This window comes from Fusarium tjaetaba (genome assembly GCF_013396195.1).
Source record: "Fusarium tjaetaba strain NRRL 66243 chromosome Unknown NRRL66243_c0000213, whole genome shotgun sequence".
Lineage (NCBI taxonomy): Eukaryota > Fungi > Ascomycota > Sordariomycetes > Hypocreales > Nectriaceae > Fusarium > Fusarium tjaetaba.
Genome location: NW_023501409.1, coordinates 51362 through 67062, shown reverse-complemented (window position 1 = coordinate 67062; position 15701 = coordinate 51362). Strand labels below are relative to the sequence as shown.

At 48.2% G+C, this 15701-nt stretch overlaps 5 protein-coding genes across 5 annotated transcripts; 3 read left to right on the top strand and 2 right to left on the bottom strand.

Moving 5' to 3' along the window:
* Positions 1 to 1380: 1380 nt before the first annotated feature.
* Positions 1381 to 3235, top strand: FTJAE_9415 (sulfite oxidase; the record flags this gene model as incomplete). The annotated part of the gene is made up of 4 exons (XM_037356335.1): positions 1381 to 1818; positions 1874 to 2600; positions 2650 to 2745; positions 2793 to 3235. The coding sequence occupies 4 exons, from the start codon at positions 1381 to 1383 to the stop codon at positions 3233 to 3235; spliced, it is 1704 nt and encodes a 567-aa protein (XP_037203521.1).
* Positions 3236 to 3898: 663 nt separating this feature from the next.
* FTJAE_9414 (catalase isozyme P) lies at positions 3899 to 5636 on the top strand (the record flags this gene model as incomplete). The annotated part of the gene is made up of 5 exons (XM_037356334.1): positions 3899 to 3907; positions 3962 to 4131; positions 4180 to 5177; positions 5229 to 5453; positions 5509 to 5636. 5 exons carry the CDS (start codon positions 3899 to 3901, stop codon positions 5634 to 5636), a joined length of 1530 nt encoding a protein of 509 aa, XP_037203520.1.
* An 805-nt stretch (positions 5637 to 6441) lies between these two features.
* On the top strand, positions 6442 to 8532 carry FTJAE_9413 (uncharacterized protein; the record flags this gene model as incomplete). The annotated part of the gene is made up of 1 exon (XM_037356333.1): positions 6442 to 8532. The coding sequence occupies one exon, from the start codon at positions 6442 to 6444 to the stop codon at positions 8530 to 8532; it is 2091 nt and encodes a 696-aa protein (XP_037203519.1).
* Positions 8533 to 8677: 145 nt separating this feature from the next.
* Positions 8678 to 10336, bottom strand: FTJAE_9412 (channel protein; the record flags this gene model as incomplete). The annotated part of the gene is made up of 1 exon (XM_037356332.1): positions 8678 to 10336. The coding sequence occupies one exon, from the start codon at positions 10334 to 10336 to the stop codon at positions 8678 to 8680; it is 1659 nt and encodes a 552-aa protein (XP_037203518.1).
* Positions 10337 to 13159: 2823 nt separating this feature from the next.
* On the bottom strand, positions 13160 to 13797 carry FTJAE_9411 (shikimate kinase; the record flags this gene model as incomplete). The annotated part of the gene is made up of 2 exons (XM_037356331.1): positions 13160 to 13600; positions 13648 to 13797. 2 exons carry the CDS (start codon positions 13795 to 13797, stop codon positions 13160 to 13162), a joined length of 591 nt encoding a protein of 196 aa, XP_037203517.1.
* Between the last annotated feature and the right edge of the window lie 1904 nt (positions 13798 to 15701).

Below are 15701 nucleotides of genomic sequence, written 5' to 3'. Positions count from 1 at the left end.
TTTTGATGCAGCGAGTTGCTCAAAATGGCTGGAAGTGATTTTCTTACAATTCTAAACTTGGAATTGGATAATGGGTATTGTCATGAGGCTCTGTTGTTACGTAGTTGGAGTGGTGTTTTGCTGGCGAACACATTGATTCAGATGGCTGGATGTGAGACATGCGTCAGTGACAATGGCGGCCAGGGCTGGGAATACCACGGGATGACCGCGGGACCTTCAACAGTGTTTCAGAACAGCAGGGAAACATGCACAGTCAATGGAGTGATCGATTGTAGGGTAACGCATATGCCGTGATCAAGGGTCTCTGGTGTCGAACAATTGAAGCGATCACAAAGCAGATTGCGCGATGAACAGTCACAGTGTTCAATGGACTTTCGGAACAAACTCACCGTTGAGCTATCAACAATGAACTATACCAAAAACATCAATTGCCATCAACAAATATCTTTAATGCTCTAAAGGTTCTAACGGAAAGAAAAGTCTTTAGACCAATGTTGCCGTTAACCGTTACGCCTACCCATAATCCGTTCCTGCATTCCCCCAGCGCCACGCGTTGCAGTAAAATGCAAGGTCCCGTCCCTGAAAATCGCATTCCTCAAATCCCGGTTTTGGAAAAAGATCGGAATTCTGCTGTGGCTGGTCGGTTGCGTAGCGTGCTTGACAGGAATGTGAGAGGGTTTAAAGCGGGCGGGATCTTCACTGGTTTCGGGGTTCGCCACGGCGAGGATTGGTCTTGGCGGTTGGCATTTTTGGTGAGAGAAATGGCAAGAGACATGTGATTGATTTCTTTTTATAGATTGTGTTTCGTCTCAGTGAGGTTCGGGGCACGCCGTCAAAAGACTGTCTCGGGCGCGGCGCTTGGTGTAGCGACGCCAGAGAGCGCTAGACAAAACGCCAAGTTTGCAAGGAAAGGCGATGAGCGACGCACCAATTTCTTATCAGTTGACATTAAAAGCGATATAGATCTATTGTTACAATTGTGGTTGCTGCATTGAGCTCGGCTTTTGCGGGAATGTCGGCATATCAACGACGTCAATGACTCTGCAACTGGGGCATATCCCCGAAACACAAATTTGTCAGCCAGAGTCGATGCATGAAAGTGCTTCAATAAATCGTTACATCGCTCGATAAACAAGATGCGCGGTCGTATTCCCGCCACTAAAACTTGAATTCGAGTTTCATTGTGGGTATTGATCTGAGCTGGTGACGATTTCATCACCGATTCTTGGCGTCACTATCATCTCCGCCCAAGATTTTATAGCAAGCGACCTACATACACAATTGTGATCGCATCAAGGTTATAACCATGTCGCGCAACCATAAAAAATCGTCACAAAATCTTTTGTTCCTTTTCCTTCCTTGAGTTACCCGTGATTCAAAATGCAGCCCGATATTCCATACCGACAAACTCACAAACAGGCTCCAGATGAGTGGAAGCTAGAGCAAGGCCTCGAGCCCGCTCGTCTCGGCATTCGCAATCAGAGCAGCATCCAGATCAACACAGAGCCTCATCGACTCAACCCAAGTGATCACGAGGAGCTCAAGGGTGCTGATATCCCTGAGGACCCGGATCTCGACGTTCAAGATGAGCGGCCCGGCTGGAAGGGTTATGTCGAGTGGGAAGACTACCCAGAGAAGAAAGCCAAGGCTCACCAGCGCTTTTCGCGCTTCACGTTTCCCCCTCCACCAGAGTTCCAGCTAGAGCCTCTTCCGGCAACGAACCCCGTTCTTGAGGGTAGGCGATGGAAGTTGTGGCATAAAGCTATCGGGGGAGTTCTGAATCAGGTGCCGCGGATCAGTTGGGAGACTGTTCTCAAGGTAAGTAGCCCTCCAAGCGCTTGGGTTTCGAGGGATCACTGACAAGAGTTCCCAGGAAAAACACCCAGAAATGCTTCATCTCCTCGAATTTCCTTACAACGGAGAAGCCCCCAAAAGCCTCCTGACCAAAGACTACATTATGCCAAACGAGCTTCATTTCGTCCGGAATCACGGCGGTATCCCCGACATCGAAGCAAGTGCCTACGACATTCGCCTCGATGGACTCGTCAACGACCCCAAGACACTCACACTTGCAGACTTACAGAACGAGTCGCTCTTTCCAAGAGTCAGCAAACTCGTGACCATTCAGTGCAGCGGTACTCGTCGCTTCGAGCAAATCGTCGAGTATCCAGGCGAAGGTGACGAAATGATCAACGCCCCCTGGGCCGAAGGCGCCATAGGTACAGCGAAGTGGACAGGCGTCAGTCTCAAGAAAGTCATCAAGTACTGCGGCGGTCTGAAAGACGGTGCTAAGCATCTTGAACTTTACGGCGCGGATACGTATTTTAAAGGAGGCCAGTGCATGAACTACGTTGTGTCAGTGCCGTGGTCCAAAGTCAAGGCCAACGAGGTTATGTTGGCTTGGGAGATGAATGACAAGCCATTGCCGAAGATTCATGGTTTTCCGTTGCGGGCTGTTGTTTTTGGGTATATTGGGGCGAGGAGTTGTAAGTGGCTATATCGGATCAAGGCGATTGAGAAACCGAGTCTTGCGCCGGTACAGAGCAGGGAGTATTTATACTTTCAGCAGCAGACTGGAAAGCATAACCAGCTTCCAACCAGTGAGTCTTAATTTCTTCCCTCCTTGAATCCAACGCTGACTGTTTTTAGTGGGCATTCAGATCCAGGAGATGCCAGTGAGCAGCGCCATCATGTCTCCTTGGAACAAGGAAGTTATTGTTCACGATGGCGAGATCGAAGTCAAAGGTAAGTCTCTCGATCACATGATCCCAAGAAGTTACTGACTCTTCAAGGCTGGGCCTACTCAGGCGGAGGCCGCTGGCCCGAACGCGTAGAAATCTCCTCCGACGGCGGCTACGTATGGTACGCCGTACCCATCGAGAACCTCTCCCCCAAGCACAAATTCGCCTGGCGAACCTTCACCGGCAAAGTTCCTTGCGATCACGAAGGCTGGACCGAACTCGTTGTTCGCTGCTGGGACAACAGTCTGAACACGCAGCCCATGGAAGTTCGACATAGCTGGAATTGGAGCTTGCATGTGACGAGTAGCTGTCACCGAGTCAAAATTTATAGCGTCAATGCGAAGAGGGAGGCTACGAGGAAGAGGTTGAGGGAGTTTGATGAGCATGGGCATGGGTTTATGCCTATTACTAGGCCGACGGAGTTTGTGCCCATGAGTTTGGAGGAGTATGAGAAGGAGGTTGCAAATGTTGAACCGAGGGATGTTGATGATTAGACCATCTGATTGGTCTAGATTATAGGCTTCAAGGCACTCAAATGCCAGGCTTGGCTATGATGTACTAGTCGAGGAGCAGATAGCCCTTTCATATTCCGTTTACAACAATCAATCTTCATAAACCCAACTTTTTGACCTCAGCAATTTCGACTAGTCTCAGCTTTCGTATTGCTATCAGTGAGAATCCAACGCTCTACGATCCCTATATAGCCGTCATTAAACAAGCAGGTAGCATCTCCAGGGAAGGAAAGGAAACTTAGGATATTTATCCTAAATGATCTAAAGGCTTGGATAAGCTAGCATAGGTTCAGAATAACTTTCACTGGACTTAATTCAGTATCCAATTTTACAGTCTGGTCTCTTCTTGCTCCCCAAGGCCTCTCAAGCCAAATCTATTTTCTAGCTACAATGCTACCACGCAGCCCCTCGCGTCAAGAATTCCGGTACTTTAAGCGAATAGGGTAAGAATCGCCGGTTTGAGGGTCTAGGTGCTCACAATTCAGTCATAAAATGTTGTCTATGACGCCTTTGACTTGTGTCGCATGCTGATAATAATCACGTCACAATGCGACTGTGGAGCTGACGTCCCGGATTTAAGGACAGCGCTGGCATGGCATCTGAACGACCAATCGACACAGAAATATTTGTCAGTGACGAAAAAAAATGTCTGAAGTGAGTGTAAAATGCCTTCCAAGTTAAAAGTCGCTTCCAGGCTAACCTTGGTAGTCGAATGAAGCACCCGTTTATACCCTCGCTGAGGGTAAGCCCGTCGAGGATCCAACCTCGTCAGTCGTCCTTCGCGGACCAAAAGTTCGAGGCGGTGGTCTCGCACTGTTGGCAGACACACAATTGATCGAGACTCTTGCTCACTTTCCTCGAGAGCGTATTCCTGAGCGGTAAGTCTCCGCAGCCTTCCAACAGATAGTCTTAACTAATGATATCAGTGTTGTTCATGCCAAAGCAGCTGGAGCTTGGGGCTACTTTGAGTGCACCCATGATATCACAGACTGGTGCTCAGCAGCGCCTTTTCGTCGCATTGGCAAGCAAACTCAAGTTCTTGCCCGTCTGTCCACCGTGGCTGGTGAAAAGGGATCTTCCGACACCCTGCGTGACATCAGAGGCTTCGCCCTCAAGATGAAGACAGAGGAAGGGAACTGGGATTTTGTCGGGAACGACTTACCTGTTTTCTTCATTCGTGATCCAGCAAAGTTTCCTTCGTTGAACAGATCTCATAAACGTCACCCTCAGACTGCCGTCGCTGATGCGAGCATGTTCTGGGATTTTCACAACAACAACCAAGAAGGCGCTCACTGTCTGATGCAACTGTTTGGACCTCGCGGTGTACCACAGTCTCTCAGGAATGTGAATGGCTTTGGAAACCATACGTTCAAATTCGGTAAACCTGAAGATGAATCTTTCAAGTATGTCAAGATTCACTTCAAGCCCGACGATGGTATCAAGAATCTTTCACAAGAGGATGCTGTGCGCCTTGCAGGCGAAGAGCCGGATTATCACGTCAAGGATATGTACAACTCTATTGAGAGAGGTGACTACCCGACATGGACGATGTATCTTCAGGTCATGGATCCCAAAGAGGCGGAGACATACCGGTGGAACATCTTCGACATCACCAAAATCTGGCCTCACAAGGACTACCCTCTTATTCCGGTCGGAAAGCTTGTATTGAACAAGAACCCGGATAACCACTTCCATGATATTGAACAAGCAGCCTTCTCGCCTTCTACACTCATTCCTGGCATCGCTCCCTCAGCTGATATCATGCTGCATGCTAGAATGTTTAGTTATCCCGATGCTGCACGCTATCGTGCTGGTCCAAACTACCAGCAACTTCCATGCAATCGACCTCTGGACGCCTACTCACCATATCAGAGAGATGGACCGATGCGTCTTGACGGGAATTATGGCTCGGACCCTGATTATGGTAAGTGACATTTGGTAACTTGAGCCTGAAAGGAAATGCTAATAAGTACAGTTCGCTCCTCGTTTCGCAAGGTCAAAAGTGGCCCCGCCGACGTCGCACACAGCGAGTGGGTTGGCAGAGTCCAAGCCTACTCCTCCGACGTCGAAGACGAAGACTGGGAGCAGCCTCGTAATTTGTGGAAGATCTTCAAGGATAATGGGGACGATGAAGTCTTTTTGAACAACCTGTCTGGTCACGTCAACAAGGCACTTCCCGAAGTTCAGGAGGCAACAATTCGTAAGTCGTAAGGTGTATTACAAGTGTCTTGTGGAACTGAGCTGACAGATGACAGGTATGTGGGCAAATGTTGATGAAAAGATATCGAAGAGATTGGAGGAGAAGTTGAAGAAGTTGACTGGGGATTTTGACCATTCCAAGGCACCGCCGAGTCAGACTGTGTTAGCGTCGAGGCGCAAGTGATACGTCAAGGCGCAAGTGATATATCGAGGCATAAGTAATACATTAAAGCATAAGTAATATATCGAGGCATAAGTAATACATTAAAGCATAAGTAATATATTAAGGTATAAGTAATATATTAAGGTATAAGTAATATATTAAGGTATAAGTAATATATTAAGGTATAAGTAATATATTAAGGTATAAGTGATGCGTCGAGGCGTAAGTGATATGTCTTGGAGAAAGAAATATGGTCAACTGATACAATAATCCCCTTATTGAGGCTATGGCATCGGTTCTCCTTTCGAAAGGCAAGCCTCCCTTACGTAGACCGTGCTGATGCTTTTAACTCAAGTCGCACGAAGGGTCGTGTAACTCTGCATCACACGAAGCTACACGTATTTCATAGAGAAGAAAAGCGTGTTTGGGAGGGGGGGGGGCTCAATGCCTTGCCAACCGTTCTGTGTAACCCATGCACCCTAAGAATAGATGCAATAACGTTTGTCGAAGACGGTTCCGCGCCCAGTCAGCAGCCTGTTCCTGCTGTGTTCCATGAACTGCCATCATCACATTCCGTCACTCTCGTATTCATCTGCACGTCAGATCAAAAAGGGCCGAAGCTGAACCATCTGTTGAGTTGGGTATACACTCCGTACGTATCAGCCTGACCTAAACGTTATTATGCTGGAAGCCATGACGCGTAGCCACTAGCTTACCAAAATGCCATTTACAATTTCTTCTAGGCTTTAATCACTCTCATTCAGTAGCCAATGTCCATGTAGATCTTTCCTCTTCAGCTCGTCGACCAGGTCGAGTTTTGTTCAAAATGAAGAATGATGTCTCTCGCCCACCAGAATCCGACCAGAACAAAGACCTCAGATCAGCATCAACCTGGTCTCCATCCGAAGGCAGCTCCCTTCAGCACTCTCCATTGCTCCACTCTGCGGCTCCTCCAGCCTGGCAGAGCACAACTACCAGCGAGACTAGTCTTCTAAACCCCAATCAAGAACCTGATAAAGCGATCACAGCTATCGAATCTCACTGCACCTCAACTTGGTCCAATATTCTCAGGAGCAGATGGTTAATGGTCGCATGTCTTGTCTTCGGCATCGCAGCAGCTGTTGGCCACGACACGCTCAACAAGTGCCTTTCTGGTAAAGAAGCAAAGAATCAAATCTGGTGGCTTCGGCTCGGGCAGTCTCTCGCATTTATCTCAAAGGCAAACTCTGCTATTGCGGTCTCTCTAGCTTACCAACAAATTGCCTGGACGTCTGTCGCGCATCGGAACTTCTCCGTGCATGCAGTTGACTCTCTCTTTGGTGCGGCACACAACGCCATTGAACTCCTCAACACTGAGGCATGGAAGAAGTCATGGTTTTCGATGCTTCTCGCTCTTTACATGTGGATATCGCCACTCGTGGTGATCTTCACCTCGGCGACTCTGAACGTCGACAGCCAAGTTGATAGGACATGCTATAATGTCCGGACCCTCAACTTCGACCACGAAGCGAAGAAGAAGTGGACTCACAGTAGAAAGGCAGAGGGCGACGAGATACTGCAAGGTGGCAGAATATCATGGTACAACGATACCTTGCCAGATGAGGATGGCCCTGATGTCTTTGACTTTTGGATCAGCCCAAGTGCCTTCCTCGAAGAGATTGCATCCAGAGTTCTGACAGGGGGACAGGCACTGCAGCGAGACGAAGTCGCTGATGAGATCTGCGGGGAAGGATATGATTGCTCAACGATTATCTACTTCACTGGCCCAGGATACAAGTGTGAGAAACTCGCCAACGGCACCAACTCGACGGTCAAACAGTTCCACGGCATGGATGCCCCGTTCAACATGAGCAGGATGATTCCCGAGGGATGGAATACTTACAACTGTGTTGCTGACATTGGAGACTACTCTGAACTCCAAATCGAGCACGAGAGATACTTCAATCGACCATTGCAGACCCTTCCATTTCCCAAGAATCTCGGCGCTTTCAGAACAGAGCCAATCATATGGCTAGGCTACGTCACCGTCGACGACGTACTGGTCAGACACGCTGAAAACAGCAGCCAAAAGGGATGGGACACAGACTTCACCCCCATCATTTCGGCTTGCGAGCACTGGGAGGTCAACTATACAGTCAACCTGACATACACGCGGGGCTTCCAGTCGTACAACGTCACGAATCGGGAGTATCTGCACAAGGTCATCGATACGACATACGTGGACGACTCAGCTGACGACGGGACGTTGGACAAGACTGTCGCGGAACCACAAGAGAACTACGTGTATCCCAGAGACTGGAGGAATTATCAACGCATTGCAGCGTTTCACTCGCTGGGGCTGAAATTACGACAATTGCTGCATGGAGGCTTGTCGCTTCCCGATAAAGGGAAGAGTACCGAGATCATGACGTCGAAGTTGGTGGGACGGCATGAGTTTCTGCCTGTCCCTAATTTTGAGAACCAAATACAGAGGTGGTACGAGAATTTGGTAATTTCGTTATTATCAGATACACAGTTACTTATGGTGTCGTGGGCAGCGAATCCGGATGAACCGTCTGGAACACGACCTATGAAGAACGGAACGGAGTATCCCTGCATCAGAAGAACAACGGCGGGGTTCTTCTTTTATCGAAGACATATTCTTGTCAGTGTGTATGCTGTTTCGTTTGTCATTGTCGCTATTGGCGTGGCGTACGGAATGAGAGCTATGAGGCAAGATGGAGTTGAGGAGTTGCGGGAGGTTACTTTCTCGTCAATTGCAGTCGCTACGAAGAGTGTGAGTTTGAAAGGTTGTAGAAGGGATCATAAGATCAGAGCTTGGCTGGTGGAGGACGGGCATGAGGGTAGAGTGTACGAGTTCAGGAATGGGGAGGACACCGAACGTAAGAGCAGTACTGGCGCCATGGGAGGTGTCTGATGCTGGGTACTTCCTTCAGCTACGTGCATCGAAGTGTATTGGTAGAGATCGGGATCTAACAAATGGCGGACGGGGGACGAACGTGCAGTCCGAAGGGGACGTGGCAGTTGATGGGAATGAAACATGGTATATATCTATAGCGACTCTAATCTTTCAATAACTTATTGGCCCTGTTCTTAATCTCCTTGCTAAACCGGAAATTGATCGGACTCTCACTTCCAACAAACACAAACCCATCATACAACGCACATCCCACTACAGACCCTATCAACGTCGCTGCCCAGGGCCCGTAAAACCACCATCCGCTGTGAAACACATTTGACTCTCGATATCCAACCGCATACGCAACAACTCTCGGTCCAAAATCAGAGGCAGGATTCAACGCAGATCCAATGTTGTATCCAAGAGTGAACTTGAGGGTCGTTACCAGAAAGCCGAGGACCAGAGCATGCATACCAGCGCCAGGTGGGTTGTTCTGATCATCACCTAGTGCAAAGACAGCGATCATCATGATGGCGCTGCCTACGACTTGGTTGAAGAACGCGGATTGGAGGGATACCCAGTCTCGAGGTGTTGAGAAGAATGTTTTTGACATGCCGTCCATTTCGGGATCGACGTAGTGGATTGAGTCGGCGTAGATTCCATACGCGAGTGCTCCGGCGACGATGCTGGCGATGAATTGAGCTAGGATGTATATAAAACACTGCCGCCATGGAAAACCACGGAATAGTGACAGGGAGATGGAAATAGCTGGGTTCATGTGTGCACCGGAGACACCGCCGCCGAGGTAAATGCCAAACATCCATGCGAAGCCCCATGCCCAACAAGAAGTCTCGTAAGTTCCATAAGGCTGCGACTGCTTCGCCGAGAGATTGACAGAGAGAGTACCAGTGAGACCTAGAAAGATGGCAACAGAAGTAGCAAGAAACTCAGCAAGTGGCTCAGGGTGCTTCGCCCGTATCCTAGCCCACCAGTTCCTCATCTCATTCGGATCCGCCTCACCAGGTTCAACCTCCGGCTTCTCCTGCTGACCCAAAGGTTCGCTGTCAATTTTGTAGTCTGGTTGGTTGTTGCTTTGTTGATGGGAAGCAACTCTTGATGCAGGGTCGCGATGCGAAGGTGTTGCTGCGGGCGTTGCTTCACCGGGGACGTAGTCGAATACCGGCTGCCCTGCATCATTTCGCTTTTCGTTGTGCGCGACTCCAGCTGCTGTCGTTCTACTCTGCTGATTCTGCATGTCGCGTGATGCGATACTGGTTTGAGTATGCATTCGGGATGGTTGACCTGAAGTGGTGCGCGAGGCGTATCCTGCGGGTGTATCTTCAGATTCCTCTTTGACAATGGCCATTTCCTCATCGACTTTTCCATCTGGTCTGATCGGTTTCACGACCTTGCGACGAACACGGTGGGGAAGAGGTTTTCCAAGGCTGAAGATGGGTTTCTTGCCTGCCTCGCCGAACCAAGGGTTCTCTTCATAGTAGCCCTCTTCGGCGGGGGCATACTCATGATATTGGGAAGCATGGTGATGCACTGTAGGACGCGCTGTACTGTGTCCGCTAGACATTCTTGTGAAGCGCCTTGAGCTGATGGGTCGCTTGCTCATTCGCGACATGAAGCTGGAGGGCAAACCATGAAGTCCATGTCGTCTTGAGTGTGTCGACTTTGCACGATCAGGTTGTCCTTCTCGGTCCGAGATGGTGCTGGGGATTCTGCTCGCGACATTCCCAAGATGCACCTGTCCTGGCGTCGAGGGCGTCGCGGGTTTCGAAAAATAATCATGATTCTGTTCCTGATGCCCAGTCATGGTAAACACTCAAACTCAGTAGATTCTTGCTCATTTCCACTGTAAATCCGGGTTCAGAACTTTTATATGATTCAGGTACAGGGTTAAATAATGACGTTTGTCCTCCACTCTAACGTCAACCGGAGGTTTCTCTCCAAGTGTGGACTCTTGAGCCGCACGGCTTCGCCGCTAAAATCTCTTAATTGCGGGCCTGTCAACCGCTTAAATTGGGTCGCGATCTTGAGATCGAGGAATGTTGCCCCTTTGAGGGTGTGATGTTCCTGGATCTTTCTGTTCTGGGAAGGGTAGTTGGCCGAATGAGGTGCTCAATGCCACGTATTCCATGGAGGCAAGGATGAAAATTCGGATTGTCCCTGGTCGGAATTCCTGAGATAAGGGTATCTGTGGATCGTTTTATCGCCTTGTTGCGTGTTTGTGTTGGGTTTTCTCGATTATTCTTGTTTTTCATGCTTGGCTTCTCACCGCATGCTACAGTCACTCTTGGCATTATGCATCATAATAATTGACTGTAGGCTGTTGTTTCAGAAGGTGCCGTGACCTCTGGTTTTGGAAATATGGATTCTTGAACAATCCAACCTACGACAAGTCTCATATCAAGACGGCTATCTTGCTGTACTCGGTCGACATGGGAACACCTGAAACTGTCTAATGTAAGACTCAGTAGTTAATTGATTGAAGATATCGAACGCCGAGAATATGCTCCTTACGCGAAGAGAATTCCGAAGTGAAGATGGTTTAAAGGGATGTAGTCTTCGCCTTTCGCGTAGACTCGCACTATATAGACATTTGAATAGTGGTCGCCGCAACTACTGGCGATATCTTCAGTTAGATCCCTTTTATCATTTCTTAGACTTTTCAGATCTATTCGTACGGTTGAGATTCGAAAGGGAGAGAACATCCGCGATTGCTTCTGTCCTTCTTATCTCGGACCTCATTTCTGAGACAATAAGTCTAGATTTGAAGCAATTATCCCAGCTTTCGAAGGTACAAGAGCTAAATCGATGAAAGTAGAACTAAGTTCTCCGTGCTGATTCAACGTGTCAGCCATAAGTCTCGACTGCAATAAAGAGGGACGGCGAGGCTTTGTTCTCTGTTGGTGCCTCCCAACAGTAACAATGTTCTCCAAGAACGAGCAAAAAAGCGAAGCAAACAGGGTCTGTTGGTAATAATTCCCAATCTGATGATGATCAATGAGCAGCCACCCTGCGTTGCTGTATATGAAAAGTCGAGAGTGTGTGAAGCAAGCCTTCTCAACTCGTCGATGGGTTTTCGTCTTGGAGGTTTTAACATGGCTGATTGAGCCCACTGTCTCCCCATATCCGTATTCCACGACCATTAGTGCAGACTATTAAAGTGCTTTAAGTAATTAATGCTAGAACTTGTCTTAATCCCCTATCGTGTTACTGCTTCTCTTGTCCTTCTCGATCACCTGGAGTCCGGATCTTCTGAAATTACCACAGACTCTCGCTAGCTTAAATCCAAGATATCTATATAGATAAATTATCCTCTCCAGAACTGATATCTAGTTATCCTTGTCCCTGCATTCATTAACGTTAATGGTTAGGAATAGCAAGTATGCTAAATTATAGTTAGTCTTTTAAATACTCCAGGTCACACACCAGATCCAAAAAGTCGAGTTGATCTGGCTGGCTATTTTATCAAAAAGAGATCGCAGAAACAAAAAGGAGGATTATCCAGCAGAGCAAAAGAAAGGTCTCGGAGGGAGTCGAACCCTCGCTGGCGGAATCAGAATCCGCAGTCATAACCGTTAGACCACGAAACCTGTGTTCTAATTGGTGCAGGTTTTAGGCGCAAAGCCAATCCCTGAGAGTTTCTAGCGTACCACAGCGCGCGGTTCCACTGATCTCCCTGCACTGCACGCACCAACTCGCTTGCAACTATCTCGTTCATGCTGTTGAGATGCAGTTACCAACTCAAGTGCTTCATGGCATCCTTTCAATAGTAGGTTGTTCTCTGCTATACAATTAATTATTTTACTTCTGATTCTAGCGTAAAAGCTTATACAGCAAACAACAAAGAACGTCAGAGGTACAAGCTTTGCTTTGGCGACTTCGGTTCTGTCAACAAACGGCGGAAGTTGGAGAAGCGCGACAGCGCAGGGCATCTGTTCCGCTCTAGTATATAAGCTAGCACTACAGCACAACTATCACATACGACCATAGGTAGTGGAAAATACGGGATCCCGTCTGCTCTCCCATAGTCAAGCCACTAACCGGCGGATTAGTAGTTGGGTCGGTGACGACCAGTGAATCCCCGCTGTTGTATGTAATTTTTTGCTAAACTTCAATCCGCCTTTATATCGTATCGCGCGTGGTGCAGCCATCGCCAAACGACATGACCAACCGCCCTTTGTTTCTGGCGCCTAGTGATGGGTGCACCAGGCCCGGTATGATATCAAGATGGATTGAAGTATTTTTTTAGTGTATGATGAAGTATTTGCTCTGGTTACTGCCTTGGGGAAGTGGCGGTTGGAACTGAGGTGAGGTGTTGCAGGTTGAGGTTGTGAGACTCGAACAGCAATCCAACTTTTGATAGGATCTTGCCAATATGCATCCATTTGGCAGACAGTTCGAAAGCTTGTTGTCACCTCGTTTATTATTCCTAATTTGTAGAATGTCAGGTGGGACGGTCTGTATTGTCTTGTGCAGCAGTGTTGTCTCGGACCCTTGGGAGAGTTTACAAATGCAAGGCTCAATACTCCAGAAGCTATAGGTGCTCCCAGGTCATATTGTTGAGATTCCTGCTGCAAGTTGCAATCCAGCATGTATTCAACCCTCTCAGACTATTGCCTCCGTGATCCGACTACTCAGGATCATCATCCAAAAGCTCCTTCACCCTCTCCAACGCCTCCCTCTGAACATCCTCAACCGACTGATCAACACTAACGATCAAAACATCATTCTCATCCTCCGTCGGCCTCTCCAATACCTCAAACTGACTATGCACAAGCGCCGGTCCCGCAAAATGCCCCTTCCTCTCCGCAGCACGCTTCGTGAGCACTTCCTCTGGCGCATCAAGATGTAAAAAGTGAACGCGCAAATCACCAGCCTTGTCAGATCCTTCACGTAGCATATCGCGGTATTGGCGCTTGAGTGCTGAGCAGGTAACGACGAGGTGTTCTGTTCCTGGACCGATAGGATGGTGCGTTGCGTGTTCGTGGAGAGCTTGCAGCCAGCCGTAGCGGTCTTGGTCTGTGAGGGGTTGGCCGTGGCTCATTTTCTCGATGTTGGTTTTTGGGTGGAACTGTGATGCTGTTAGGTAGTTCATATATAAGATGAGAGGGTACAGACATCATCGCCTTCGACGAATTTGAGATTGAGCTTCTCTGCTATGAATTTAGCGACTGATGTTTTGCCGGATGCAGTCGGGCCTGAGACAAAGAGGATCCATCGGTGGTCTTTTGGTACAGGCTTTACTTCTGGTTTTTTGAGATCGCTCATTTTGTAGATTTCTAGAAGTTGGGGAACTTTTGAATATCGAGCTGAGGTTGCTGTTGCGTAGTCACGTTGTTCGAGATGCTGGAGACAGTGACAAGTTTAGCGTTGAACTGACTTGACGTCATAGTGATCCCCGATTTTGCTAAAGACCGTTGATTCATTACGCGTGACATCCAATTTTCTCGCATTTCGATCAGTTTCTATACCAATTCCTCAACAGCACGCAGACCACCAACATGATTGTTACTCAGCCCACGATGGTATTCACAATGCAACTTCAGGGTAGGACAACCATTCCGAAATCACTTGGCCGTCCCTCGTTGATCGACATTGTCGTCGCGGACCGTCAATGGACCCGAAGCACGCATTTCCAGTCTCCATATTTCTCTGTCCCTTTTCCCAATCTTCGGTACGGGGTCCGAGATACCCGAGAAGACCATCAATCCACGACTCTGAAGAAGCATCGCCATGCACTAAGCTCATAACGTGCATCTCACCAGCCTTGCAGTTGAAACGAGTTGGGCAACGCGATCATATCATGAAACATCCACTGCAATCCTTTCATGCTCATTCTTGCCAAAAGTTGATATGCCGGATGACCAACCGCGCTTGTGAAGCTGGTGAAGCAACCAGTCTAACATGTGTCTGCAATCGGAAATAACCACTGATAGCATTGTTTCAGGTCAGATTCTAGACGATTGATAACAACCGCCCATATCCTTGTCCTTCATGGAGAAAAGGAGCGTCGACATTTCTGGGTCGCGGAGTGAGTGGAGAAGAGAAATCGGCCCATTTTGTTAGCATATCTATCGACATGGACATAAAAACTACCAACAAGAGTCTAGATCCTGAATTAATTTATATGATTACCAATGCTTCGAGGGATTTATTACTGCAAATAACACGTGTTGGCCTTTGCGCTGTATACGACTGGACAAGATGCGTAATTTCCTGTTTGAGAACGGCCAAGAGCTGGATCAACCTTATGGTCTGGGCATGCAATTGGATGGGTAATTTGGGCGTTTATCTCCGTTAACCCGTTCTGATCCTTCGTGTTGCTCGGTGTTCAAGGCTTAGCATTCCAAGAGAAATGAGCTCTGCCGATCCTTCTCCAAGCAGAACTCAGTCTCAATCACGAATGCAACCAACAGCCATGTGAACAGCAGAAACAGTCACTGCTGATCAATTCCACGTGTCTCTTCTCCTCTAGGGTAGCGTCACGTCACGTCCGACATCGTCATCAGAGCGCGCCCTTGCATGTAGCGCGCCCTGCCACGACGGCGGGCTTTTCCCGAACCAATAACAAAAGCAAAGTTGTTCTAGAAGACTATCTAGCGCCGCTTGAGAAAATTTCTGGAAGGAAAAAAAACTCGACAGGTGTGTGGCTGCGGACCCGAGGTTGCAGGCTCGGTAAGCCCGACATGATGCGACGGAGAATACGGGACATTTTATTTTTCTGCAGCAGACTTTTCTGTGTTGGGTAGGTCGTTTTGGTCTGGTGAGGCAATAAATCTGGGTTTAAGGGGCGATCATTTTAGTTCGCTTCTAATACAAGCTTAACCTGTGCTTGGTCTAGCCACATTTTTATTCTTGTCAGTTTCACGATTCAAGCTTCATCAAGATCCAAGAGACGTAGAGTGATCTGAAGATCTTGTGCCGTCACGACGTGTCGCAATGGAGACCAACTCCATATTCCCCATGGGGCGCTGTTTATCATTGACAATCGCCAAGAAAACATGTGGTCAACGTTATTATGTATCAAGTGGTTTCTTTTACGTACAAACGCCGTTGGGTCTAGAAGTGCGTGCGTTGAGGCGTGACTCCACTGGTAGGGGGATGGGCAGAAACATGTGGTGATGATGGGTGTTCATAGCTTTTATGGGCTTGCTCAAGGATGGCCAGATAAA